At 37.2% G+C, this 26,677-nt stretch overlaps 1 protein-coding gene and 1 non-coding gene across 2 annotated transcripts; both read left to right on the top strand.

Moving 5' to 3' along the window:
• Positions 1 to 919: 919 nt before the first annotated feature.
• On the top strand, positions 920 to 16,333 carry HSPA9 (heat shock protein family A (Hsp70) member 9). Its single transcript, XM_003756586.4, has 17 exons — positions 920 to 1,199; positions 3,081 to 3,139; positions 3,230 to 3,317; positions 4,229 to 4,410; positions 5,776 to 5,900; positions 6,825 to 6,898; positions 6,987 to 7,093; positions 8,853 to 9,015; positions 9,461 to 9,553; positions 10,483 to 10,692; positions 11,158 to 11,385; positions 12,346 to 12,450; positions 12,836 to 12,953; positions 14,470 to 14,564; positions 15,046 to 15,138; positions 15,265 to 15,405; positions 15,552 to 16,333. Exons 1-17 carry the CDS (start codon positions 942 to 944, stop codon positions 15,627 to 15,629), a joined length of 2,217 nt encoding a protein of 738 aa, XP_003756634.1. The 5' UTR covers positions 920 to 941; the 3' UTR covers positions 15,630 to 16,333.
• On the top strand, positions 11,941 to 12,009 carry LOC111721118. Its single transcript, XR_002770475.1, has one exon. It is a non-coding gene; the product is annotated as a small nucleolar RNA SNORD63 (small nucleolar RNA).
• Positions 16,334 to 26,677: the final 10,344 nt, after the last annotated feature.

Raw genomic sequence — 26,677 nt, 5'->3', positions numbered from 1 at the left:
CAGAAACGTTATCACTGACATACAGATTATTATCTAACAGCCAGCCATCGTTCCTGGAACTACAGCATTCCCAAGGCCAGGTGGCCGTAAGAGTTATTGCCACATCTAATCTGGAAGCTGCACTTCCATCACCTTTCCTCCGCCGTGTTATTTTTAATTTCTCCTGCATGACTTAGATCTTTTATTTGTATCTTTGTTTCCTAAGGGCCCAGCACTACGCCCGTAACACAATACAGGTGCTTAATAAATGCTTGCTACAAGAAGGAAGAACTGCTCACCCACGTCACCCAATTGTCTGTGGTACAGAAATTTTACAAACTTATTTAAAAGACCTGAGGTCGTCTGTATTTTTAAGTCTTGCAAAAATTAAGGCAAAGACTGTAACTGAAAGGGCCGATAATTTTCCCTTAGTAAATCACTCGCGATTCAAGGTTCTACAGTAAAATGGCGCCCAGCCAAGCCCAGAGAAGAAAACGCCCAATTTTCGGCACTGGAGGACACCAGGCGCGCACGCGCCCCAGGTTTCTTCTGAGGTACCACGCTTTCCAAATAGCCATGCGCCGAGGATAGCCAATGAAATGCAGAGCTCATCTTTTACAGCCACACCCACTTCTCTCTTCCGCCTCTTCCAGTGCACATGCGCCACTGGAGAGAGCGCCGTTGCCGGCTGCGCAGGCGTAGTAGCATCCGCCTCCCACGTACCTGACGCAAGGCGACTGTAAGAGGTTCGCACTTTATCCGGTGTGACCTTGAGTCTTGCCGGCCCTCGAGGACCTGGGCTATCTAAAGTAGTGCCTACATAATTGAACTAATTTTGCAAGCTTTTTCTTGGACCCGAAGCCCTAATCTGCCAAAAAAAATTAGTTCTGTCTTTATCTCAATCAAATCAAGCCGATATTCTAGATAAGCCTGGGTCTGAGGAGCCAAAGAATGAAGCTTTTATGTTCAGGCTCCTACGTGGGCTCCTCCTAGAGAGAGCGGTCTTGCGGGACGCAGTGACCCAACCCCCGCCCCCACCCCCCACGTGGTTAGAGGTTTCCAGAAGAGCTGCGACCGCTGTGCTACGCACCTCCCGGCCCCCTCGGTCCACTTCGCCGCCGACCCTTGCCCGCCCACCCACCATGCTCAGCGCCAGCCGCGCCGCTGTTGCCCGCCTCGCCGGAGCCGCCTCCCGGAATCCAGCTGCCAGTCTCCGCCAGGTGAGCGGAGTGTTGGGGACCATCTTGGCCTTAGAGCCTTAGTGAATAGCGGTCTCTTAGGCCTCCGGGGAGCGAGACGCGGCAGTGGGGCGGGCCGATTTGGGATTTCAGAGATTCGGGAGGCCAAGATGGGATTTCTCTCCCGCCCCACCGAGAAGTAGGGGAAGAGAACAAAATATGTCACGGAAGAAGGGAATCGAAGATGGGGGGGGGGGACAGCACTGACTGTGGGGGAGCGCGACGGGAGGTCCTGAAGCCCGGCCTCCGGTCTGCTTCCTGCTGAGTCACGGTGGGCCCTTTTTCCACTGTCTGGAAGTCAGCGGGTACCCCGGGTTAATAGAAATCACGGGGATCGGCCCCGGCCTGGGAGCCGGGCGAGAGCCATAACTGACGTACAGGTGGCGGAGCTGGGTCATCTTACGTAATAATATCTTGTGGAGGGGATGGCTATGGAGGGTGTATTCCACTTTTTACACTTGGGGAAACTGAGGCCTTTAAAGGTTACAGGATAATCAAGTTAGGAAATGTAAGTAATAGGATTTGAACCTAGTTTATTCTGACTCTCGATTGCAACTCTCCTGTGTTATATTACAAGTTTCACTTGTTTGGGGTCTTTTTGTCTAGAGATTTAACAGGTATCAATTGAAAGCTTATTTCTGAGCTCCCTAGGTCAGGAGATTTGAATCTTGATGAGGTACGTGTGTCATTCAGGAGGTCGCTTAACTGTAGGTGAGAAGAGAAGGGGAGGCCCCCCTAAGGAAAGGAGGGTGAGAACCGTAGCCAAGTGCATTCCCACCCTCTCAAGCCTGATTTCTTGATCTCTTTCATTCTGCTGCATGGGTATTAGCAGGGATAAAAGGCAGAGTAACTGATCTGGGTTCTAGTACTGTTAGATCATGCATGAGTAGGTCATCCCTTTCTCTACCTCAGATTTCTTGTGGTTTTCCTCGGGGTTTGGCATTCTTCTCCCCTTCCCTCCCAACATCAGTGCAAAGTAGTTTCCATAAAGTAACTCTTGTGATTACATTTCAGACAAAAACTTAAAAGAGATTTATATTGGGCTTTATATAGAGAGGTTGTGGGGAAAGTTAAAGGTTAAAAGTTAAAGTAATATGTTCTGAAAAGTATCTCTATTCTCTTTACCTCTATTTACATAGATTATAAAGAATTGGGTTCTAGGCTGAGGCAAGGTTGCAAAGATCATCCAGGATTTGTGAGTTAGACAAACTTTGAAGGCCATTCTGGGAATGTTTTTTCTCTTTACCCACCAACCTCTCAGGTCCTTGACTCTGCTAGATAAATCCTACTCCACTTAACTAGTGATGTCACAAGGTCATAGGAAGTGGCTTAGAATTACTTAAACCTTAATACAAAGACCATGGTCAGATTTGCTTGTACTAGTGGAAATCAAATTTAGATTTTTTTATCAGTCCACTTTGCTTTCATGTAGGATGGCCTTATGCCTGCAGTTTGAATCCCAATGGTTTAGCAGATTTCTAAACTTATTTTTATAATGATCGTCATTGAGAATTTTGAATGCTTTTTGCAATATCATGTATATAGATATCATTGATGGAGGATCTGTAATCTGTATTGTCACAGTGTTATAAGAATGGTTCAGTTCAACAAATCCCTAATTTCTAGGCATACAGAGACAAAAATACCAGTCTACATTATGTTGGACAGTAAGCAATTTGTGGCATGAATTGCATTGTGTTAAAATTATTGGTATAATGAAAAGATTGAGGCAAGAGATCTGGATTCTAGTCCTTGAGCCTGCCAAATTTGTACTTATATAATAATTAGGCGCTTAGGTTCAGTATTTCCATATGGTGGTTATTGTTATTTTTTGTACTAATAACTTTTTTTTTCCCCTTAAAGGATGGCTGGAATGGTCTTAGTCATGAGGCTTTTCGAATCATTTCAAGACGAGACTATGCGTGAGTATAGCAGGATTTTCGTTGCAAGGAAATCGATAGTAAACTTTATGATCGACATCTGTAGTTGACATTATTTTATGTGTCTTACAGATCAGAGGCAATCAAGGGGGCCGTTATTGGTATTGACTTGGGTACAACTAACTCCTGTGTGGCAGTAATGGAAGGGAAACAAGCAAAGGTGAGTGTTGGTACAAAATATATGTTTGGGTTGGGAGAGAAAGGTTGTTCTTGCTATATCTGTTTGACATGGGTACTAAGAAATTTAAATTTATTGCTTAGTTTTTCTTTTGAATGCAGCTTTTAAGTCATAGAATTAATTAATATTCTAATTTGCAGGCACCATAAATAAAGTGGTCTAGTGTTAAAATTTCTTCTGAGTTTTTACTTTATCCTCCTAGCTTTTAAGAAATCCATAAACTTAGAACATTTTCTTTTTTTCCCCAAATAAAATGAAATTAGGACCCCTGCCCCCCCCCCCCTTTTTTTTTTTTGAAGTGTGTGTGTGTGTATTTCTGGTTTTTTGACAGAACATGTAGCTTTTAAGTGCCAGTAGTGAGAATGTTTTCCTTGTGTTCAGTGGCCTTCGTTTGTAGCTCTTTTGATTAGGGAGGGTGCAAGCTGTGCTGCAGAAGCCAAACAAAGTTAATTGGTCCCTAGAACTTAGTTCCCATTTCAAATCTAACTGATTGTGATCTAACTGTTTTGGCTAACTTCATTCCTATCTCTCTCTCAATAAAATCATACAATTTAAGAATTGAAAGATTTCAGACCCCTTTAGAGCCAAATTATGCGTGAAAGAAATCCTGTCTATGATAACATCCAGCCTCTGCTTGAAGACCTCTTTAAAAAAAAAAAAAAAAGCTATCATTTCTGATTGGTATGCTTCTTTGAAGACTTCAGTTTTCAATCATCTTGTAATTTTAAAAGTCACTAATTAGCCACTGCTATTATTACTAATTTTGAAAAGGTTTTGAGGATACTTTTTTGTAAATTGAGTCCCTTTTTCATGGGTTTTCCATATAAATTTTGCTGTGTTTTGCAACTCTTCATCCTATGGATTCTTATGGCTGTGCCATCTTGAGATTTTAGGTGTTGGAGAATGCAGAAGGTGCCAGAACTACTCCTTCAGTTGTAGCCTTCACATCAGACAATGAGCGCCTTGTTGGCATGCCTGCCAAACGACAAGCAGTCACCAATCCAAACAACACATTTTATGCCACCAAGCGCCTCATTGGTCGTCGTTTTGAGGATCCTGAAGTTCAGAAAGACATGTGAGTATTTAACTCTTTCTTAACTCCCCTCCTCTGTATCCTTACTCCCAAGTTCTGTCCTGTCACTAAAATTTTTATAATCTAAATTGGCTCTTTTTTCTTTATTTTCATTATATCCATTCAGTTTCTAATTCTTATGACCACTGTAAGTTAGGCCCTCTTAAAAGCCCTTTAATTTACCTCTGTGCCTAGAATGTACCTTTGTGCTGAGAGAATCTCACCTTCCTTAAGATTCAGCAATATGGTATAGTCACTTTGGAGTCACAGAGCCTGGTTTTGAATCCCATTTTTGCTCCATATTACTTTGAATAATAGCCAAGTCACCTCCTGGGCTTCAGTATCCTATTTAAAATTGAACTGGACTAGATGGCATTTAAGTTTTCTTTCACTTTTGTGTGTAATCCTGTTCTTAGTTATTGGTGCTTATTCCTTTATTAAATCATGTTTCCTTACTGAGTATGATTCACAACTTGGCATTTTACTCTTTTTGTTGTTTGCTTGCTTTTTATTTTGCTTTTTGTCCTGGTTTGATTAGATTTTTCTTTAACATATATTGGACTACATGCCAAGTAGGGGAGGGCGTGAGGGAAGGGGAGAAGGGATTGGAACATGAGGTTTTGCAAGGGCTAATTAGTTAAAGGATTGTCCACTAATATGTTTTAAAAAATAAGAAGCTTTAATAAAGGAGGAAAAAAATCATGTTCCCTTTAATTATTTAAGGGTTAGTTTACAATTCCTTGAGGTCAAAGACTATATTTTTTCATTTTGCTTTTTTTTTACCATCCATTTTTAAACACAGTGCTTGACAAATGTTTGAGTTAAATTGATTTGTAAATTCTTATTCAGAATCCAAAAAAGCTCTGAGAATTATTGTAAGATAATTCTTTTAAAGGATCAGCTAACTAAAAAAGTGCCAATCCAAAAGGTGGTCTTATATAAAAGCTGTTTCAAAAATGATAGGTCTAGGTTGTCTTGTTTTTATCTTGGCTATACATTTAGATTTTAAAAATTTGACTAGGACTCTACTCCTAGATCATATAGATAGCATTTAATTGCATATGTAGGAAAACTAGTAGATTTTTACCTGTTGATCAACTGTCAACTACTACAATTCATGAGTAGTATTTAAATCTAGGTATAGACCTTCCCCAAATATTAGAAGAGCAATTCTTTCAGAGAGTAGTGGATGAATCTTGACATCATAAGCTCTTAGCAGTGAAGTGTCTTGAATTTTGCCATCTTTTGGGCACTGATTATTAGATTTAAAGAGAATTAGTTTGCTTGCAGACATGCTTTTGAGGCATTTGGTAAAAGAATTGTCCTAAGCCAGTTTACTCAGTAAAACACAATTCTTGTCTCTTTCAGTAAAAATGTTCCTTTCAAAATTATCCGTTCCTCCAATGGTGATGCCTGGGTAGAAGCCCATGGGAAACTATATTCCCCAAGTCAGATAGGTGCATTTGTGTTGATGAAGATGAAGGAGACTGCAGGTAGGTAGTAGTTCTGATTTTTTTTTTTTTTTTTTTTAAACAAAGACACAGAAAGCTTCAATGTATTTATCCTTTCTAACATGGCCAATATTTGGATAATTAATGTTTATTAGACTTTATTGTATAGATTACCATTGATTTATTTTCCACTTAATAAAAGTACAATTTAGAACAAATTTATAAGTATATAACATCAATCTTGTTAGTAATGTTATATCTTCATTCTGTACTTTGGTTGAAACTAAACCAAGAACAAAATTAACAATGAAAAGAATTGTTTACTGGTTCTGATAATCTGGTTTAAGTGAAGAATTTAGTCAGATTTTCCTTCCTTTCTTTCCTCCTTTTTCCTAGAAGATGGGTTTAATAAAAAAAAAAAAGAAATCCTAAAAAAAAAAAAAAATCTCCAATACCTTGTTCATGATTTTTTGAAATAAAGGTTGAGGGAGAGAATTTCTTGTTTTAAGAAATTTGTATCAACTTTAAAAGAAATTAAATCATTGTGGTAGAATTGTTCTATATTCTGGTTTGGGGACCATGGTCAGGTAAGGGGTAAAGTAAAAAGGTGTCAAATTTTTATCATAGCATATTGTTGCATTATGTCGATATATTTCTAAATTTCAGACCATTGTACATGTATGCCTGTAACTTTAAATATCTGTTATGTATCTTTTGAATAAACAAGTCGTTAAATTCTTTTCATTGTATTTCAAAGATATTATGGCAATAGAATCACAGAATTGGAGTCTCCTTAACAAATAAAATCTTTAAACTATTTCCATAAAAGTCTTTACTGTTTTGATTGGCTCAATCACATTGGAGTGATTGTTTAGTCTGAGTCTTATCTTGCGTGGATAATACATTAGAAAATTGTGCAGTTAAAAAAATGCCCTCACTGATTTCAGTTTTTTGATTCTTTTCCAGAAAACTATCTAGGACATTCAGCAAAAAATGCTGTTATTACTGTGCCTGCTTATTTCAATGACTCTCAACGACAGGTGAGATCACATCGACTTCTCTTCATGAAACTTGGTGATGATTTAAAATGAACAGTGTAGAAATTGATTTTTTTCCCCTCCCCATTAGGCTACCAAAGATGCTGGTCAAATATCTGGCTTAAATGTACTTCGAGTGATCAATGAGCCTACAGCTGCGGCCTTGGCTTATGGCTTAGACAAATCTGAAGACAAAATGTAAGAAAGTCTTATGTTGTTGCTTTTAATATTATTTTTTCCCAATTACATGGGAAGGCAATTATAACATTTTTTTTTTTTTAATGAAATTTGGAGTTCCAAATTTTCTCCCCTTTTTTTTTATCTCTTTTGAGTTAAGTAATTTGATAAACTCACAAGGTTGTTATAAAGACTAAATAATGTATGTCATTTTGCAAGTCTTAAACCACTATTTCCATGGTAGTGATGAGGTTAATGTTTCCTTAGAGCATCCCTCTCTCTTCAGAAAAGATTTTTGTTTGATAGTTCTCAGAATATAATCTCTTTTTCTTTAATTTTTAAAAATTTCCAGGGGCAGCTAGGTGGCACAGTAGGTAGAGCACCAGCCCTGAAGTCAGGAGGACCTGAATTCAAATCTGGCTTCAGACACTTAACAATTCCTAGCTCTGTGACATTGGTTAGTTAACCCCAATTGCCTCAGCAAAAAAAAAAAAAAAAATACTCAGTTACATTTAAAACATTTTTTTACATTTGTTTTTAAAACTTTCAGTTCCAGATTCTCTCCCTTATTCTCACCCCCCACTCTACATTAAGAAAGCACATGTGAAATTCTACAAAAAATTTCCATAAAAGTCATGTTGTAAAAGAAAACATCTCCTCTCCCTTCCCTCTCCCCTCCCCCCAATAAAAGAACTTCCATGAAAAATAAAGTTAAAATTAAAATATGCTTCAATCTGTATTCATATACTACAAATTCTTTGGGTATGGATAGGATTTTTCATCCTAAGCCTTTTGGATTGGGCATGGATCATTGTATTGCTGAGAATAGCAAAGTTATTCACAGCTGATCATCCCAAAACATTGCTTTTACTTTGAACATAGTACATTTCACTGTGCTTGAGTTTGTGGAGGACTTTCCAAGTTTTTCTGAGAGCATTTTTCTCATTTATTCCATCATCACATACTATAATTCATTCAATCATTTCCTAATGGATGAGCATTCCTTCAGTTTCCAATCTTTTGCCCTAAGAAAAGGGAGGTGTTATAAAGATTTTTGGTCCTTTGGTCTTTTTTGGGATTCATGCATAGTAAATGTATGGTTAGGTCAAAGGATATGCATGATTATATAGCCCTTTGGATGTAGTTCATATTTTTTGGTTGTTTAAAATAGCGGTGTGTGGTTCTTTATATAAATTTGATTCAGTTCCCTTTGTTTGAGAAATGAGGCCTTATTCAGAGAAACTTTAAGCAAGTCTTAAGGTCATTTTCCCCTAGTCCCAAAAAGATAAAAGGGTTGAGTTGTTTAAGATGGGAATACCTTATTTATACAAGCATTTGGAACAGTCAACATATATGCATTTGTTCTTTTGGTGTTTGAGCCTTGCAGTTAGAATTAAAATTTGCTATTTTCCTTAGGAGGACATTCCTTAGTCTATTTGTACATATGTGTACTCACGCTGTGTTTTTCATCTTAAGAAAATCGGATCTTTCAGAAGCCGCAAGAGAATTTTTAAATTCTGTAAATTAAATTGGTTCATGCTGGATACATAAAAGTATAATTTGATGTTTCATTTGTTCTTAGTATATAATGGGTTTCAAGTTATTATTGCTGAGTACCTGTTAAAATTACCAGTTTTAGAAATTCAGAAATAAACCAATATTAAAGTAATGTTTTATTAACCAAAATATTTTGACATTTTATACCAATTAACCAGTTACTAGAAATGTACTTTCCTTGTCCAGTCTTACTAAACTGTCCTTTTTTCCCTTCCCTTTAAAGCATTGCAGTGTACGACTTAGGTGGTGGAACTTTTGATATTTCTATTCTGGAAATTCAGAAAGGTGTATTTGAGGTGAAATCTACCAATGGGGATACTTTCTTAGGTGGTGAAGACTTTGACCAGGCCTTGCTCCAGCACATTGTAAAGGAATTCAAGAGAGAGGTTGGTGACCAGTTTGACTAATGTTGCTATTGAAGTCTTGAATACTTTTGAATACTTATTAGTAAAATAGATTGGCTTTATATACAAGGGCTGGAAAAATGTCCTAACAACTACTTGTAAGTAAAAGAATCTTGGCACTGAAAAATCACCAGTCATCTAAGACACTATATAATCTCTCTACTCATCTTTAAACCTGGTGTCCAGTTCAACTAAAACCCTCCAATTTCACAACTTAGGAAATTGAAACCTAGATAAGAAAAATTACATGTGCTCAGGATAACATAATAAAAGTGTGAGGCAGTCTTTTTTTCTTTCTAAAATTCTTTATTGTATGTAAGTGATGGTAATTGGGGAGGGAATATGGAATATTGAAGGTGATGTCAGTTCTTACACTACTATAATAGATGCTTCACCAAACCAAAATGTTATATGGTTCATCTCTTAGACAGGACTTGATCTGACCAAAGACAATATGGCTCTTCAGCGTGTACGGGAGGCCTCTGAGAAGGCCAAGTGTGAGCTTTCTTCTTCTGTGCAGGTGAGATTAATGAATCTCAATTCTGGAGTTTTGTTTATTGGAGTGATACATCCATTGAATGGTGTTTAAAACATCAATGAGCTCAGATGTTGATAGTATGTTGATTTTGACTAATAATTTTTAGGAGTACATCCTTTCGCAAAGTTAGAATCAGAATATGCTTGAAAAAGAACTTACCTTTGTGATAGTTACTTGAAGTAAAAATGTCATCCCCATTTAAATAAGTATACTTTACCAGAATTTTTCTTTTCATATTTTGGAAACAGAATGTAGGTCAAGGACATGCACTTCTTCCTGCATGAAATATTTTTATCTTAAATCACTAGAATCAATATGATCTGTCTCAAGATTTGAGGGTTAGACTTACTAACTTTTAGATATTACTGAGAAAAAAATAATTCTTTTTTAACACAAAAAATTACACCATGATTGAGTACTGTCTATAGTGCTTTAAGAAGCTCTGGTTTAGAAGGACCCTATGTAACATGTAACATTCTCATAGAAAATCGGGTTAAAAACCTTCCTAACTGCAATTGCCTTCAGGCTGTGATTAATTGCTCTATTCTACAGTGCATCAGTATATAAGAGCACGGTCTGCACAGCTTTTCATATGTATCATCTTATTTGGTCATTTAATAAAACCCTCTATGGTAGGTACTACTATACCCCCATGTGGCAGATAGAGAAACTGAGACATGACTAGCCTAATTGTCCAAGGAAGAATTCAGAACCCAATATTAATCATGTTTGATTCTTATCCTAAAGGAACCAAGACAATTGGAAATTAACATTTCTGACTCACTGCTATATATAGTTCAATGGAAATTGTATTCTATCTTTGTAGGAACTAAGTGAATAATCCTATTTTACATTTTTTATAAGCACTTTATTATTGGCTTGTCTGCTCACATTGAATGTTAATTTTGTAGACCGACATCAACTTACCATATTTAACTATGGATGCTTCTGGGCCCAAACACTTGAACATGAAGATAACTAGAGCTCAGTTTGAGGGCATTGTCACCGATCTCATCAGGAGGACTATTGCCCCATGCCAGAAGGCCATGCAAGATGCTGAAGTCAGCAAGAGTGATATTGGAGAAGTCATCCTAGTTGGTGGCATGAGCAGAATGCCCAAGGTATTTTAGAGTGGGGCTGGGGTGGTGGTCTTTGGTTAAGTAAAATCCAGGATTAAGGGGGCAGTGTTGGGGTCGGTGGGTAGCACAATGGATAGAGCACCAGCCCTGAAGCCAGGAGGATCTGAGTTCAAATCTGGGCTTAGACACTTAATGCTTCCTAGCTGTGTGACTCTGGGCAAGTAAACCCCAGTTTTATTTAACCCCAATTGCCTCGGGGGAAAAAAAAGAGGGCAATGTTATCCAAAGAATCACTTTTTCCACCATAATGAGCAGTAAGTAAGAAGTCTGTCAAAACCTGAAAGCTTCTATAGGGACTTGTCAGAAGTAGCCCTTTCCATTAGGGAAATTAAAATCATGGTATAACCTCTCTGCCTCTTCCTCCCTTCCCTAATTCCCCAGATATGGATTGATTCTGATGGAATATAAATGATCCCTGAATAATTAGACTTTTTCCTTGGTCCCTAGGTTCAGCAGACAGTACAAGAACTCTTTGGCCGGGCCCCTAGTAAAGCTGTCAATCCTGATGAAGCTGTGGCTATGGGAGCTGCCATTCAGGGAGGCGTATTAGCTGGTGATGTCACAGATGTGCTACTTCTGGACGTCACTCCCCTTTCTCTGGGCATTGAGACATTAGGAGGTGTCTTCACCAAACTAATTAATAGAAACACAACTATTCCAACTAAGAAGAGCCAGGTAAGTTCATTTTCAGCCTATCTCAAAGCTCTTTACTTTATAGCTTTAGTATTCTGGTCTTTTCCAAAAAGAATCTTTTTTTGATTGTCAGCTTTAAGTAGATAGACTTAGTCTATTCTTCCCATTAGTTTTCCTATTGGTGGAATTTCCTCAAGTAATCTGAACTTGCCTAGAAATTCACTTTCTTGGTGGTCAGCATCAATGAATGCTGCTTTGTGGCATGAAGGGGGAATAAATGGTTTATCCTTCCCAGATTCCCAGAAAGAGAGATCAAGAGCATGACTAATTGATCAACAGTTCTCAGATGTTTTGGGAAGAAAGTTATGGAGGCTGTTTCAATGTACTTATGTGGCCTTTAATATCAGTGGAATATGAAGGAATTATGTAAGGGACCATCTGTAAGGTAACTTTTATAGTGGGTGGGGGGAAAAAAAGATTTTTTTGTTTAGTTGGCAGGAACTATTGGAATGATTATATTGATTCCTTCCCACAATCTCCACCTTTGGTGCTGTGTATTCAAGAGTTTGTAAGAAATTAAAACTATTTATTGTATTTGTGCGGTGATGTTTTTGTCAACCCTTCATTCTGAAAGAAAAAATGTGGTAACTACTAAAACTGAGCACAGTACTTTTTTCCCCTAAAAATAATTTCTCAAAAGTAATTCTCTAGGTCCCAAATTAAAAATTGTTGGAGATACATACCTCTAAATAGCTCTTCTGTGAGTGTAGGTCACATTTTACATTTTACCCTTTCTTTCACGATCATATTTTGGCTGCCGCCTAAATGCTGAAGTAGATGTTGCTTGTCTTACTGCATTTCTAAACACTTCCATTCCCAATAGGGAAGAAACTATTATGTACACAAGGTACTTTGGAGTTTTCCCTTTTCATGAAAACTAGGGTGTAAGAAAGGGATCCTGTGGGTCTTCCCTGTCCATTGACTTGTCTCTTTTCCCAATAGGTGTTCTCTACAGCTGCTGATGGTCAGACACAAGTGGAAATTAAAGTGTGCCAAGGAGAAAGAGAAATGGCTGCAGACAACAAGCTTCTTGGACAGTTTACTTTGGTATATAATCCTGAAATTAGAAAAGGCCTGTAGTTCCCAAAGAGTACATTTGTATTCTCTTGAGTTAAACTTGTACTGCCACCTATAAAATCTAGATGGCATGAGGCTCCACCCAGGAGTTTGTAAATTAACAGAATCACAAAAACAACCTGTAATTTGGAGGAACTGACAGCATTTGTGATTTGCTGGCAAACCATTTTTGGTTTCCCCAGTTAGAATTTCTTGGAGGAGGGAGAATTGGCAATGGAATGGACCCTTATTTCCATTATCTGAACATCCTAAAGTTTTAGAAACTTTTGTTGTTTTTGACTAAATTATTTATAAAAACAGGGTATAGAATGGGGAATATTGTGAGCTTCCTCTTAAGGCCATGGTCATATTTCAGATTGGAATTCCACCAGCCCCACGAGGGGTTCCACAGATTGAAGTCACATTTGACATTGATGCTAATGGGATTGTACATGTTTCTGCAAAAGATAAAGGCACAGGACGTGAACAGCAAAGTAAGTTTACTTATTTTTATCATGTGGTTTTTAAAAAGTAGTGTAAGAACAAAGAAATTTGATTAGACCTGTTAAGCTGTAGTTTCCCTCTGTCCTCTAGTTTGAGTGGATTTTGTTCTCTCCTTTTACCTAACTGACACTGAGATAAGAATGTGCTCACACACTACCAGATAGACACTTGGCCATGATGTTAAATCTGTAGGCTTTTTGATCTTAACAAAATCAAGTAGCAGACATCGAACTTTAAAGCCACTTGAAATTTCCTTTCTGTTATTAAAGTTATGTTTACCTGGAAGTCAACTTATTTGGACCACAAATAATATTGCTTCTTTCAGTTGTTTTAGTTGTGTCCAACTCTACATTCCTCCATTTGAGGATTTCTTGGTAAAGATACTAGAGTAGTTTGCCGTTTCCATTTGCTAGCAATTAATCATCTATGCTAGATGTGAGTGTTAATTTCAACAGACTATCTACCCAATCTGTCCTTTCAGTGTACTGAAAGTAAGGAAGAGGAAAATGAATCACTTTTTTTTTTTTTTAATAGCCTTTTATTTGCAGGTTATATGCATGGGTAACTTTACAGCATTGACAATTGCCAAACCTCTTGTCCCAATTTTTTCCCTCCTTCCCTCCACCCCCTCCCCCAGATGGCAGGATGACCAGTAGATGTTAAATATTAAAATATAAATTAGATACACAATAAGTATACATGACCAAGCCGTTATTTTGCTGTACAAAAAAAATCAGACTCTGAAATATTGTACAATTAGCCTGTACAGGAAATCCAAAATGCAGGTGGGCAAAAATATAGGGATTGGGAATTCAATGTAATGGTTTTTAGTCATCACCCAGAGTTCTTTCTCTGGGCGTAGCTGGTTCAGTTCATTACTGCTCCATTGGAAATGATTTGGTTGATCTCATTGCTGAAGATGGCCAGGACCATCAGAATTGGTCATCATATAGTATTGTTGTTGAAATATATAATGATCTCTTGGCCCTGCTTGTTTCACTCAGCATCAGTTTGTGTAAGTCTCTCCAGGCCTTTCTGAAATCATCCTGTTGGTCATTTCTTACAGAACAGTAATATTCCATAATATTCATATACCACAATTTATTCAGCCATTCTTCAACTGATGGGTATCCACAAACTTTGCTGCACATACAGGTCCCTTTCCCTTCTTTATGATCTCTTTGGGATATAAGCCCAGTAGTAACACTGCTGGATCAAAGGGTATGCACAGCTTGATAACTTTTTGAGCATAGTTCCAAATTGCTCTCCAGAATGGCTGGATGTATTCACAGTTCCACCAACAATGTATTAGTGTCCCTGTTTTCCCACATCCCTTCCAACATTGTACATTATCTTTCCCTGTCATTCTAGCCAGTCTCACAGGTGTGTAGTGGTATCTCAGAGTTGTCTTAATTTGCATTTCTCTGATTAATAATGACTTGGAGCATCCGAAATGAACCACTTAATGTGCATTTTAAGTTATGGTTTTATCCTTTCTTATTGTAGTTGTGATCCAGTCTTCTGGTGGCTTAAGCAAAGATGACATTGAGAATATGGTTAAGAATGCAGAGAAGTATGCTGAGGAAGACAGGAGAAAGAAAGTAATTGTTTTTTGTTTATTTTCCCATTACTTCTATTTATTTACCCTGCCTCTTTGATAATCCCATTATGCTACCTGTCATTTTAATTCTGCCTTCTGAAGTCATCTCAGAGTGCTGTAATCCATAGTAATACCCCTATTGTGTCTCTTTCTGCAGGGGCCGGGGGTGGGAGCCCTACTAATGTTCTTCCTTAAAATAAGTAATAATAATCTAGAGCTCAAAAGGTAGCTTGTCATTGTCAATAGAGACCTAGCCTGGGAGCCTCTGTTTTAGGTAATTCTAAAGACTGTGTAAATTCCATAAAAAGTGGGGTTTTTACAAATTATATTGATGAAATTACAAGTCCTTGTGGAATTGGTATGTCTTTCATATTTTTTGTTGTCTTTTCAGAACCTCTTATTACCTATGTTTGCTGTTTTGATTAGGAGGCTGTGTGTTAATAATATTCCACTCTAATATTGGGGCTTAATATCTCACTCAGGAACGTGTGGAAGCTGTCAATATGGCAGAAGGAATCATTCACGATACTGAAACAAAGATGGAAGAATTCAAAGATCAACTTCCAGCAGATGAGGTGAGTTGTGTTTTTAAACCAGAGTTAATCAAAAAAGTACTATGTCAGTGATGACAAGAGGCAAAGAGAAAGTGAGGCTGTATGTAAACTAATGATCACATGTGTTTGCATTTTTTTTTCCTTCAGTGCAATAAACTAAAAGAAGAAATTTCTAAAATGAGAGAGCTCTTGGCTCGCAAAGATAGTGAAACGGGAGAAAACATCAGGCAGGCAGCATCTACTCTCCAACAAGCATCATTAAAGCTCTTTGAGATGGCATATAAAAAGGTATGGAGTTTTTTTTGTTTGTATTAGAAGCATTGGGAGAGAGGACAAGAAAGACAATTGTGAAATTGAAGCTATGTTAGCTAAAACAAAAATGCAGATACACTAAAGCTTCCAGTTTAATAATTTCACAAATATTTTCTTTTTAGATGGCATCTGAGAGGGAAGGATCTGGAAGTTCTACTTCTGGGGAACAGAAGGAAGATCAGAAAGAAGGAAAGCAATAATGTCACCAGTTGATCTTGACTGGAGCAGAAATTGGGAAATCATTTGTGAAGCTTGGGAACAAAGGGGCACAAGGACCTTCCTGAGCAGAAATGGGCAAACTTCAGTCTTACTGTGTTTTTGCAGTATTCTATATATAATTTCCTTAATGTATAAATCTAGTGAGTGTATTAGCTAATTATCATTTGACAGGTAATTCAGATAATACAGAGTTCTAAATGTTCATCCCCAGCCTATCTTTATTTTCCAACTGCATGTAAAGAAAGAGGGGATTGATTCGCTGATCATTATAAAGGCTTGACACAGTTGTTTGCAGCAGTGACTGTAATTCCAAGGAGTGAAACAAAACCATGTCACAAAATTGAGAGTAGGGGACCACCATAATCCTTATAAGACTCAGTAGGAACAGGTCCTTCTAGTTAGTCAAGTACTGATCTGCCATGGCTGGTGGGCTCCCAATCCGTAGTCCCTGCAGGACCAGCTGCATTGCCAGAGAAGAGAGAAACTAGATTGAAAGACATGGTTCTACTTTGTTTTATCTACAACTATTCCTTTTGAAATTAGGTGATTAATAAGGCTCTTCAGCTTACCCAAGCATTTTTTTCCTCCATCTTCTAGCCTTTGCTTTTTGGGTACCTACTTAATTGGTAATTGTTCTTTTGATCCGTTCTGGATTTTTTAAGAAAAATAAAAATGAAAAGAAGGTTGTTTTGTTGTTTGTGAAGAGGCCCTAACTAGCTTGGCATCTAAGTAACTTATGGAAAATTTAGTATGGTCAATGTGAATTATTAAAAATGACTACTTTCTAATGAACACAAAAAATAGTTTTTCTTAGTAATTTTTAGTTTCAAGTACAGCCTTTTAACATTTTTCCCCTGCTGCACCATCTGTTGTCTTTGGAGACTTGTCTACCATGATTCTTATGGAATGCTGGAAGTGGTAATCCTAGATGAATTTAGCAGGTAGTCTAGTTCAGATGCCCTGTTGATCAATCTGTCAGAGATGCGGTAGTTCAGATCTTATTGCCCATTCACATTTGAAAAGTTGTTTATTTCCTTCTTTAAGATTGGGCTTTGTATCCATGAGAGGGTGGGATGAAGTCACTATTCAATAGCTAGAACTCTCAGGGAAGACTTGGTGCTATGGGAATACAAAGATGAGAAATAGGCCTTGAAAGGAACTAAGATTTCAACAAGGGTTAGAAAAGAGGTGATTGGAGGAAAAGGGCCTAAACCAGTAATGATGAGATACAAAAAGGCTTCCTGTAGATAATGGCAATTGATAGAGCCTTGGTGGAAACTAAAAAGAGATGCGGGAAAATTGGGAGTGCCCATGTGAAGGGTTTCATGTATGAATTTTTTACTGGATGTGTTGTTAGAGGAGTGGCAAGTTTGCCATAATTTTTTTATATAATTTTTGGTCCCCACAGAGCATGTAGAATTAGGGCAGTCAGTAATCTAATAGAATTGAATATACATATACACATATATATATAGTAATTACATAAAGATCATCTCATGAAACTAATAGCTCGCCCAGTTATTTTGTTTGTATTTTCAATTAGAATGTTTTTAACAAAAGTGACAAAAATGGATAAGTGGGAGTTGATAAGTAGTAAATAGTTATCCTTGATAATTGGAGTAATCTTATAATGGAGATGCTATAGAATTAAAAGATTGTTAATGAGTATTTAGGAAAGAATAATGTTTATGAAACAGCATAACTTGATCAAGAAGGGATTATTATCAGACTATTTCTTTTATTGATAGTTAACTAGATATATCAGAGAAATAATAGCTTGCCTAGAATTAGAATCTATTATTCTGAGAAATGAGATATCAACTGCGCAAAATATTGATGAGATAGGTGCCATATTTGTTGCCAGGCTCAAAGGATAATTTAATAGTCAAGTGTTGTAGATGGTCTTCAGGCCGTTTAGTCCTGTCCTTTTTAACATTTTTATCAGTGACTTGCATAGACAGGAAAATGTTCATTTAAGTTTGCAGGTGATACACAGTTGGGATAGCTAATAATGGATAACAGGTTCCAAAAATCTTAACTTAGGCCAAGTTTAATAGGGTGAATTTGGATATAGGGATAAATTCAAGGTCTTATGGTGGGGTTCAAACAACAAGTACACAGTTAGGGAAAAATTTAATGGTGGAAAAGGTGATGTGGCAGCTAAAAAAGCAATGCAATCATGAGCTTCGATGAGAAGCAGGCTTTGTGTTCAGGAAAACGAAATGGTTTCTTTTAGTCAGACCACAGAGTACCAAAGTTTAGCAATGACACCGAGCCCCAGCAAACATTGATTGAAAATAAAATGTTTGATATCATGTTTTATGAGGTTAAAATGAATGATGTGGCCTTTTTTCTATCAAAGGTCTTTTAATCTCTGAGCCAACACTCAGTGATTAAAGCTATGTAAGAAATGAGGCAGGACTCACACCTATAGACATAAAGAGTGATATAAGCAAATTAGAACATAGTTTTACCTCAGATTTGTGAAAAAGGAAGGAATTTGTGGCCAAAGAAGATCTGGAAATCGTTATTGAACAAAACAGATAATTTTGAAACAAAACGAATGCAGACAAGATTAGAAGAGAAGTAATAAACTGTTTACATTCAAAGGTTCTGATAAAGGCCTCATATTTGATCCAAATTTTTAAGAATTCAAGCCATTCTCCAGTTGATGAACGGTCAAAAAGTGTAAATAGGCAATTTTCAGATGAAGAAATTAAAACTATTTCCAGTCATATGAAAAGACAATGAGGAATGCTGGAGGGGATGTGGGAAAATTGAGACACCAATACACTGTTGGTGGAGTAATGGCAACTATTCTGGAGAGCAATTTGGAAGTATGCCTAAAGCACTGTCAAATTGCATACCCTTTGACCCATCAGCGTTTTTTTCTTTCTTGCTGAGGCAATTGGGGTTAAGTGATTTGCCCAGAGTCACACTGCTGCAGTGCCTGAGGCCACATTTGAACTCTGGTCCTCCTGACTTAAGAGCTGGTGCTCTATCCATTGCCCCATTTAGCTGTTCCTCCAGTGTTTCTACTGGGCTTAACTCCCAAAGAAATATTAAAGGAGGGAAAAGGACCCACATGTGCAAAAATGTGGCGGTCCTTTTTGTAGTGGCTAGAAACTGGAAACTGGATGCCCATCAGTAGGAGAATGGCTGAATAAGTTATGGTATATGAATGTTATTTTTAATAAATATTTTTCTATTAGAAATGATCAGCAGGATGATTTCAGGGGCCTGGAGAGACACGAACTGATAGTAAATGAAATGAACAAAATGAGAAGATCACTGTATACGATAAGATTATACAATGATCAATTCTGATGGATGGGGCTATTTTCAACAATGAGACAGTTCAGACCAGTTCTAATGATTTTGGGTTGAAGAGAGTCATCTACACCTAGAGATAGAATTGTGAGACCTGAGTGTGGATCATAATAGCATTTTCATTTTCTGTTTGGTTGCATTTTATTTTCTTTCTCATTTTTTCCCTTTTTGATTTTTCTCATACAGCAAGATAATTTTATAAATACGTATGCATATGTTGCATTTAACATATACTTTTATCATGTTTGACATTTTTAAAAAAAGGCAGAAAGGGACCTCTTTTACCTAGTCCAAAAAAACCCCACCAACTCATGTGCTATTTGTGTTCATTGAGCCAGTGGAGGCCCAAATCATGACCAGGTAGAACTTGGCCTGGGACCTATTGTTGGTGAATCAATGAGAGTCAGTGATTTGAGTTTTAAGGCATGATACTGGCCCATAAATCGCAAGATATCTTGGAAGATTTCCTATCAAAATTTACTCTCATGGATATGCATAGAGAAAACGACTGACAATAATAATGTGCCCCTTAGGCTAGCAATAACCCAAGAGCAACCTTAGATTTATACCTTCTAACTTAGGCTGTCTAATGTGCAGTTTTGTCATTTGCCCCCATTCTAAGTCACATGCACAAGGACTAAGAAAGGAACCTAAACTTTAAGATTAGCATTCCAGGGTGAGGAACCATGCTGGGCTTGAGACTTTGTACTCAGAACAAGATGAGAAATAGTGCTGACCCCAGGACTTGAGCAGGGTCTCATTTCCAGTCCCCAGTCCAGTTTGCAGATCTATCCTCATTGGCTGAATTATGAATTTAAGGGACACCTACTAATTGCAAAGCACTACAATAGATGCTAGATAGTGCAATTGGGATGTAAGTAGGCCCCGGATGTGATTGGATGTAAGTAAATAGGGACTTCGTGGGTGGGACCTCCAGCCCGGGCGGGGATCCTAAACTCTCTGAAATCGAGTCTGGAACATCAGGAACGGGATGTAATCATCAATTGGCTTGTGCCTGTGACCTCATAGATCCTATATAAGCTCAGAGGAGGAAGGGCTCGACTTTTTTTTTTTTTTTTTTTTTTTTACTCTTTTCCATCTCCTTTCCACCTGGAGCTCGGCCTTGGAGAGAGATACTAAAAGAGTGCAGGAGGTCATAAAGTGAAGTGTAAACCACGTGAATAAAGTAAGCATGTCTGCCAAAAGTTGTGCTCAAACTGTCCATATGAGATAGCAGCCAGGGGATTTCTGGAGACCTCAAAACGGAAGATTTGTAATATTTACCAGAGTTTCTTTGATTAGATCTAGGAATCAGGATCGATTAGCAGTAGTTAAGTGCGAGAATAGCACTGAACATATGGTGCCAAGACGTGAGGCATAATAATAAACTTTTAAGCCTTGAAATAAAATTCAAGAAGGCATAACAGGTCCTTGTCTAGAAGAGAAGGTAGAGATACATTATGGGTCAAACTGTGACCAGACCAGAGAGTAGAGCTGTAAATGCAGAGCAAGCTTGTGAGTTAGAAACTAGAACTGATGGACTAACAAAAAACACCTGAAGAAAAAGAAAAGCAGAAATGCTCCCCAGCATCAAAGAGCATTTATCCTTCTTTAGAAGGCTTATCAGGATATGTGCCTCCAGGTGATAAAGGCAATAAAGAAAACTACCTCCCACACCCCTTAAGTACAGCTGAACTTGGGAGGACAGGTGAGGGGATTAAACAGATGGAACAAAAGATACAGGAACTAGGCCTTCAAGCAGAATCTGGAGACGGCAAAGGCTAGATTACCACAGTTCCGGCAAAAAACTGAGGTAGAAGACAAAGAGAAAGGAAGTTAGAGAGGAAAGCAAGAGCTCTGGCCACAGATTGAGCTAGAGAAGAGACAGGAGATTGCAAAGGCTAGCTGTTTGTCCCATTGAGCACAGAAAAAACCACCCTTGCATAGCTTTACAGGAAGGGTTAATGAAGGCGAAGATATAATGCCATGGGATTCTGATTGGGGCCTACAAGCTTATCCTGTAGAGGACAATAGGGCGGGAAGCCAGACACGTGTTCCAATCCTGTTTAAAATGTTAAAAGAGGTGAAACAAGCTTGTGAAAGCTATGGCTCGAACTCGCCACATACTATGCAGATTTTACAAGTAATATCAAGTAAATATGCCCTTACCCCAAATGATTGGAAATGTATGGCATCTGCTTGTTTATTCCTGGTCAATCAGTAGTATGGATATCAGAATTTACTAAATCAGCTCGGAAATATGCTACAGCCAATTGATGATGAAGATTATATCACGTTCCTGATGCGATTCCCTCCGTGGCTGAAGGTCCCATACATGAAGGAAGTCCCTACATCCTCATACCCAATCATATCCGGGGACCTCGAGACCATTAGCCTACTTACATCCCAATTGTGCTTGCCAGACCTCTCTAACGGACCCTTACACTCCAGCAGCAGTTTACTCTTAACGTCTAACCAGAGGCATGAAAAAAGAGTATTGCACAAATCTAGGCCAGGACTTGCTGATGTAAGACCATAGTGGTAGTTAAATCAGACTTCCCCTAAAATAAAGCTACTTTGGGATCCCTGATTTCAGGTCTTTGGCCTAAAGTCCTGTAATAACAATACTCAATACCCCATGAAAGCAGCAAAAAAGATTGAAAAGAATTGATGCAGAGTGAACAAAACCAGAATACTACATAACAGAATTGCACAGTGAACTGTGAATGACTTAACTCTTAGCAAAACAAAGATCCAAGACACTCCCAAAAGACTCATGATGAAGCATACTATCTGCCTCCAGAGAAAAAACTGATACTGTCTGAATACAGCCTGAAGATACTATTTTTCACTTTTTAAAAATTTTAGTCCTCTATACAAAATATGGAAATGTGTTACATGATTGTATAAGTTATATAAAATTGGTTACTGTCAGGGAGAAGAGAGGGGTAAGATTTGGAACTCAAAACTTTAATATTAAAAAAATTGTTTTAACATGTAATTGAGGGTAAAAAAGACCCAAAAGAGTGAAAAAGCCCAGTCCTATGTAGAGACCAGCCTTAAAATCAGAAGTCGGGAACCAGGCTGGAAGGATTGAGTAAACAAAAAAATCCCACGATAAAGAAATAGTGTAGTGATGGGGACACTCAGGACACAAACCCAGAATTAAATTACTCTAGAACATCCAATATCCAAATTCTAAAACATCTAGATGCACATTCATGATAGGTTATAGAACTTATAATAAGATTCATACTTCATGTGTCATTTTAATCTTGAGAGGTTGGCATTATAGCCAGCCAACTTTCATGTCAACAATCAGTTACCAGAGAGAGATGGTTTAGTAACTATAGATAAAAGTCATTTTGGGGAAATAAGGGAAGAAAAGCAACACATTGCTGTATGCTTACTCAGGTCTAAGGTGGTACATAATTATCATAAGAGCTGTAGTGAGGTATAGCACAAAATCTCTAACAAAATTATTCTGTGTTCAATTGAACAGTAAAATCAGCGATTGAGTGAACCGTCAGCCATTTTTAACTGAAATGCATACATAGGGGAAAATAGGGACTAAGTAATTACAAAGTGCCTAGAACATGCACAGCATTGTGCCAGATACTTTACAAATGTTTTCTAATTTATCAAAATTGTTAAAAGTATTGAGAGATCAGTTCACAAAATATCTTCAAGAGGCCAAAAAAAAAATCATATTAATACCACCCCCCCCCAAAAGTGATGAGAGAATATCAACTACCACCAATGCTTATTTTCCCATCTTAAGAAAATCTTAAGAGACTCAAGACATGAATCAAGGGCATTCACACTGAAGACCAATGAATTATACCATTATTTCACAAATAACTAAAAAAGAAATATAAAGAATACAAAATGCCATTGCTTATTATTTAATATGAAAACATTTTATTTGGTAAAACAAAATGGTGATTTAAAAGTTCTTTTCAACACTAACAAGATGTTTCCCACGTGAAATAACATCAAAGATTTCCTTTGTAACGTTCTTAACCAATTTTTTTTTTTTTTTTTTTTTTTTGCTGAGGCAATTGGGGTTCATTGACTTGCCCAGGGTCACACAGCTAGGAACTGTTAAGTGTCTGAGACCAGATTTGCACCACCAAGCTGCCCCAACCAAAATAATTGTTAGATGGCCTTCTGATCATAAAAGATCAAAGACCACCATACATAGAGAGATCTATGTATCACACCAGTGTACTACAGATCCAGGGTAGAATCTAAGCTGAAGAGGGATCCTTTGTGAATGTTAAAGTCCTCCAGATGCATATTTAGATGATATACAAGCATCAAGCCAAAGAATGACACAGCCTCTTTTAAGAGATCTATAACATTTTTGGGCAGAACATCCCCAGATCAAACGTATGTTTAGAGTGACACGCAACTGGACAACAATAAACTCTATAAGTTTATTCATCAGTATTATGTTTATCTGGAATAGTCAATGCACACAGTTAAGTCGGCCCAAAGTTGAACAAGAAGTTGATGGAGCTAAATTGCCTTCAAGAAACTTTAAAACTTCTTTTAAAGATATCAGTCTTCTTAAAACAAAAGTCATCCTTTTGATATCAATACCTAATGGTGCTGTGTGGCTGCATGTTCAGGAATAGAAGTCTCCAAAGAATGGAAAAATATCACATAAAGGGCAATGGAAAGGCATAATGTTGAGTGTGAAAAGGCTACAACATATAACCAATGAAGAACAAAAGTAAAAATTTCATTAGGGAAATGTATCATACAAAAAGAAGAATTAATCACATAGCAAAACCAAAGAATGTTGATAGATAAACAGTCTAATGGTATTTTCACAATATCTGGAAAACATGAGGAAGATTTCATTCAGCAAGGTGGAAAGACAGACCCCCCACTGTGGTAAATAAACAAAAAGAAGACTACATAAGCAAGAGCTAGTTGTAAAGGATGCATGAGCAGGCATGGATGAGTTGAGATCTGCATCACTAACAAGAACTTCATCCAAAAACTGAAGTCAGAAATCCATTTTAAAATCGAGTGTTAAAAACATTAAACGCCAATACAAACAAATATACTTCATAATGATAGATTTATATTTAATTTCAATGCATAAAATATAATTTTCAAGTCCTTCCTTTGTTGTCCTCACAATCTTTTATTTGCATTAATTTTTTGTTCATAACTGTAGTTGACAAGGTAAAACTATTCTCCTGAGTTCTTTTTTTTTTCATTTTGCTTTACTTCAAACAGATCTAAAAGGGGTTTTTGGTCAAATTTGTCTATCTTACTTTAATGCTCTAAGTTTGTAATTCTGTCAGCAATGAGATTGTTTCTCCATAATCAGGAAAGCAATGCATTTTGCTACTCTTGACTATTTTTGCCAATTTAACAAATGAAGTATCACTACAAAATTGTTATTTTTATCTCCATTAGTGAGGCTGACCATCTTTTTAATCGGCTATGAAAAATGTTTCCTATTTTGAAAATTGTTTATCTGTATTTTTGACCATTTATTTATTATGGGCTAAGAGGTCCTAAGTATTTAATAGATCTTTATACATTTTAGCTGTCAAATATTCAGATTTTTCCCAATCTGCTATTTTTTAAGTCTTGGGGAATTTTTTGTGCTTAAGCTTTTGAATTTGACTATGTAAGTAGGATCTTTTATCCTTTCACCTTTTTCCTACAGCTGCTTTTAGCCTAGTGAAAAGGCTTATTACTTTGGACAAGGGACTTACCCATGAAGAGAATCATTATATTCTAAAGCAAGGGTCTCTAATCAGGGATAAAGTATCCTGCACTATAGGGGATATACAAAGTTATCCCACTGGGGTATAGGAAGAAAATAAAATAACAGGTATTTTCAGTCACTGCCTACCCTCAAATACTCTCCTTATTTTTCTCTGTCTGCATCTAAGATGCTACCCTCCATTCTCCAGGCAGGTACCAAGGGCACTCTCAGAGGTCCCAATATTTACTCCTCCACTTTCATTGTAACACAACTGTTCCACAGCCCAAGATGCACAGGTCTCAGAACTCTTTGCTACTCTTATCCAAGCTCTTTTTTTTCTCTAGGTCCAAGTGATTAGGAGTGGCTGCCTCACCTTGGGAAATGATATAAAGCCAGGTCAGCAGTAGGAAGACCAAGAGTCAAAAGCAAGCAGCATCTAGCAAGAGGCCACAGAGTGGCTGCTGTTGTTGCCAGGTTTGAGGCTCAAATAGCCAAGTACAGAGCTCTCAGAACTGTGATCCTCATCAACCTCTCAAACACAAACACAACAGGCATATGGCATTCATTGTATGTCATATAATGATCATGTTATAGAGAAAAGGGGAAGAAATATGAGACATGTATTAACAAAACTTGGCATCTAACTGAATATAATGTTAAAAAAGGATACAAATCTAAGTGGTTTCCTCTCTACAGTGGATAAGTAGATAAAGGAATGAGTCATCTCCCAAGTAATAAATGGTCAAAGGATATGAATAGGCAGTTTCTTAAGGAAGAAATCCAAGTTATCAACAAATATATGGGAAAAAGTGCTCCAAACTACTATTAACTAGAGAAATACATGATAAAGTAGTCCTGAAGTTCCACTTTATATCCATCAGATTGACAAAGTTGATAAAAAGGAAAATGAGAAATACTGGAACAGTGGAAATAGGAGTACTGATACACTTTTGATGATTAACTGTGAATAATGATGTCAGTCATTTTACAAAACAATTGGTAACTATGCCCAAAAAGTTGTCACTAAACTGACCTTTGACCCAGATATAATTAATTCAACAGATTTTATAGGTAACATAAGGTGTCTAATGCATTTTACAGAGATAATCAAATAATCAAGAAAATAGTGCAATATAAAACCCAGAGATTAACATTACATTTATACATAATAAGATAATAGTTCACAAGAAAACTAAAGGATACTGTATAAAATTAATAAGAACATATAGTCACTCCTCATTATATTCTTAAATTCATTTTGCATATTACCCAATTCTAGGTTGTGTGCTTTCTATATACATGTCCCTGTTGTGATAGAGGCTTTCATATCATCATCTTTTTCATTGGGTTAACATTATCTTGGACAGACCTTTAATTTAGATAATATGTCATTAATAAGATTCCACTCTCCTGAAGTCCCTGCTATCAGTATGTTAACACTATATACCTTGTGGCCTTCTTGGGCAAGATGCTGACAAAGTATGATATTTCTCAATTTTGCCAGCTCTGGCTGACTGGAAGGTAGAATATCTGTTTTCAAAAAATAATGTATTATATAGCATAGTACTAGTATAGTTTTTATTGTCCAAAATTACTAAATCTAGTCTTTAAGGCCTCTCCTAGTCCTGGAACTGTCTGACAGCTTAACAAAAACAAATCTGAGAGTTTTTTCCCTGACACATTGATGGCTTTAACCAGTCTTTAAAAAGGTATGGACAACAGCCCCATTCTGTTTAGGACCACATATGTGGAAGCATTTCATTTCATGTTTCATATCAATGACACAGTCACTTGTCTTCAGAATCATATCTCCTGATCCCCATTCAAACAAGGTACAGTCTAGTCTGGCTTTGTGAATTTAATTACAGTTTGAAAGATGATGTATTTCTCTTATGGAAAAAAAAAAAAGTGAGATTGTAGCTATTAAAGTACCAATATACTTTACCTTAGTATACTTCAACTAAC

This window comes from Sarcophilus harrisii, chromosome 2 (genome assembly GCF_902635505.1).
Source record: "Sarcophilus harrisii chromosome 2, mSarHar1.11, whole genome shotgun sequence".
NCBI classification, from domain to species: Eukaryota; Metazoa; Chordata; class Mammalia; order Dasyuromorphia; family Dasyuridae; genus Sarcophilus; species Sarcophilus harrisii.
This window is presented reverse-complemented; position numbering and strand designations above follow the sequence as displayed.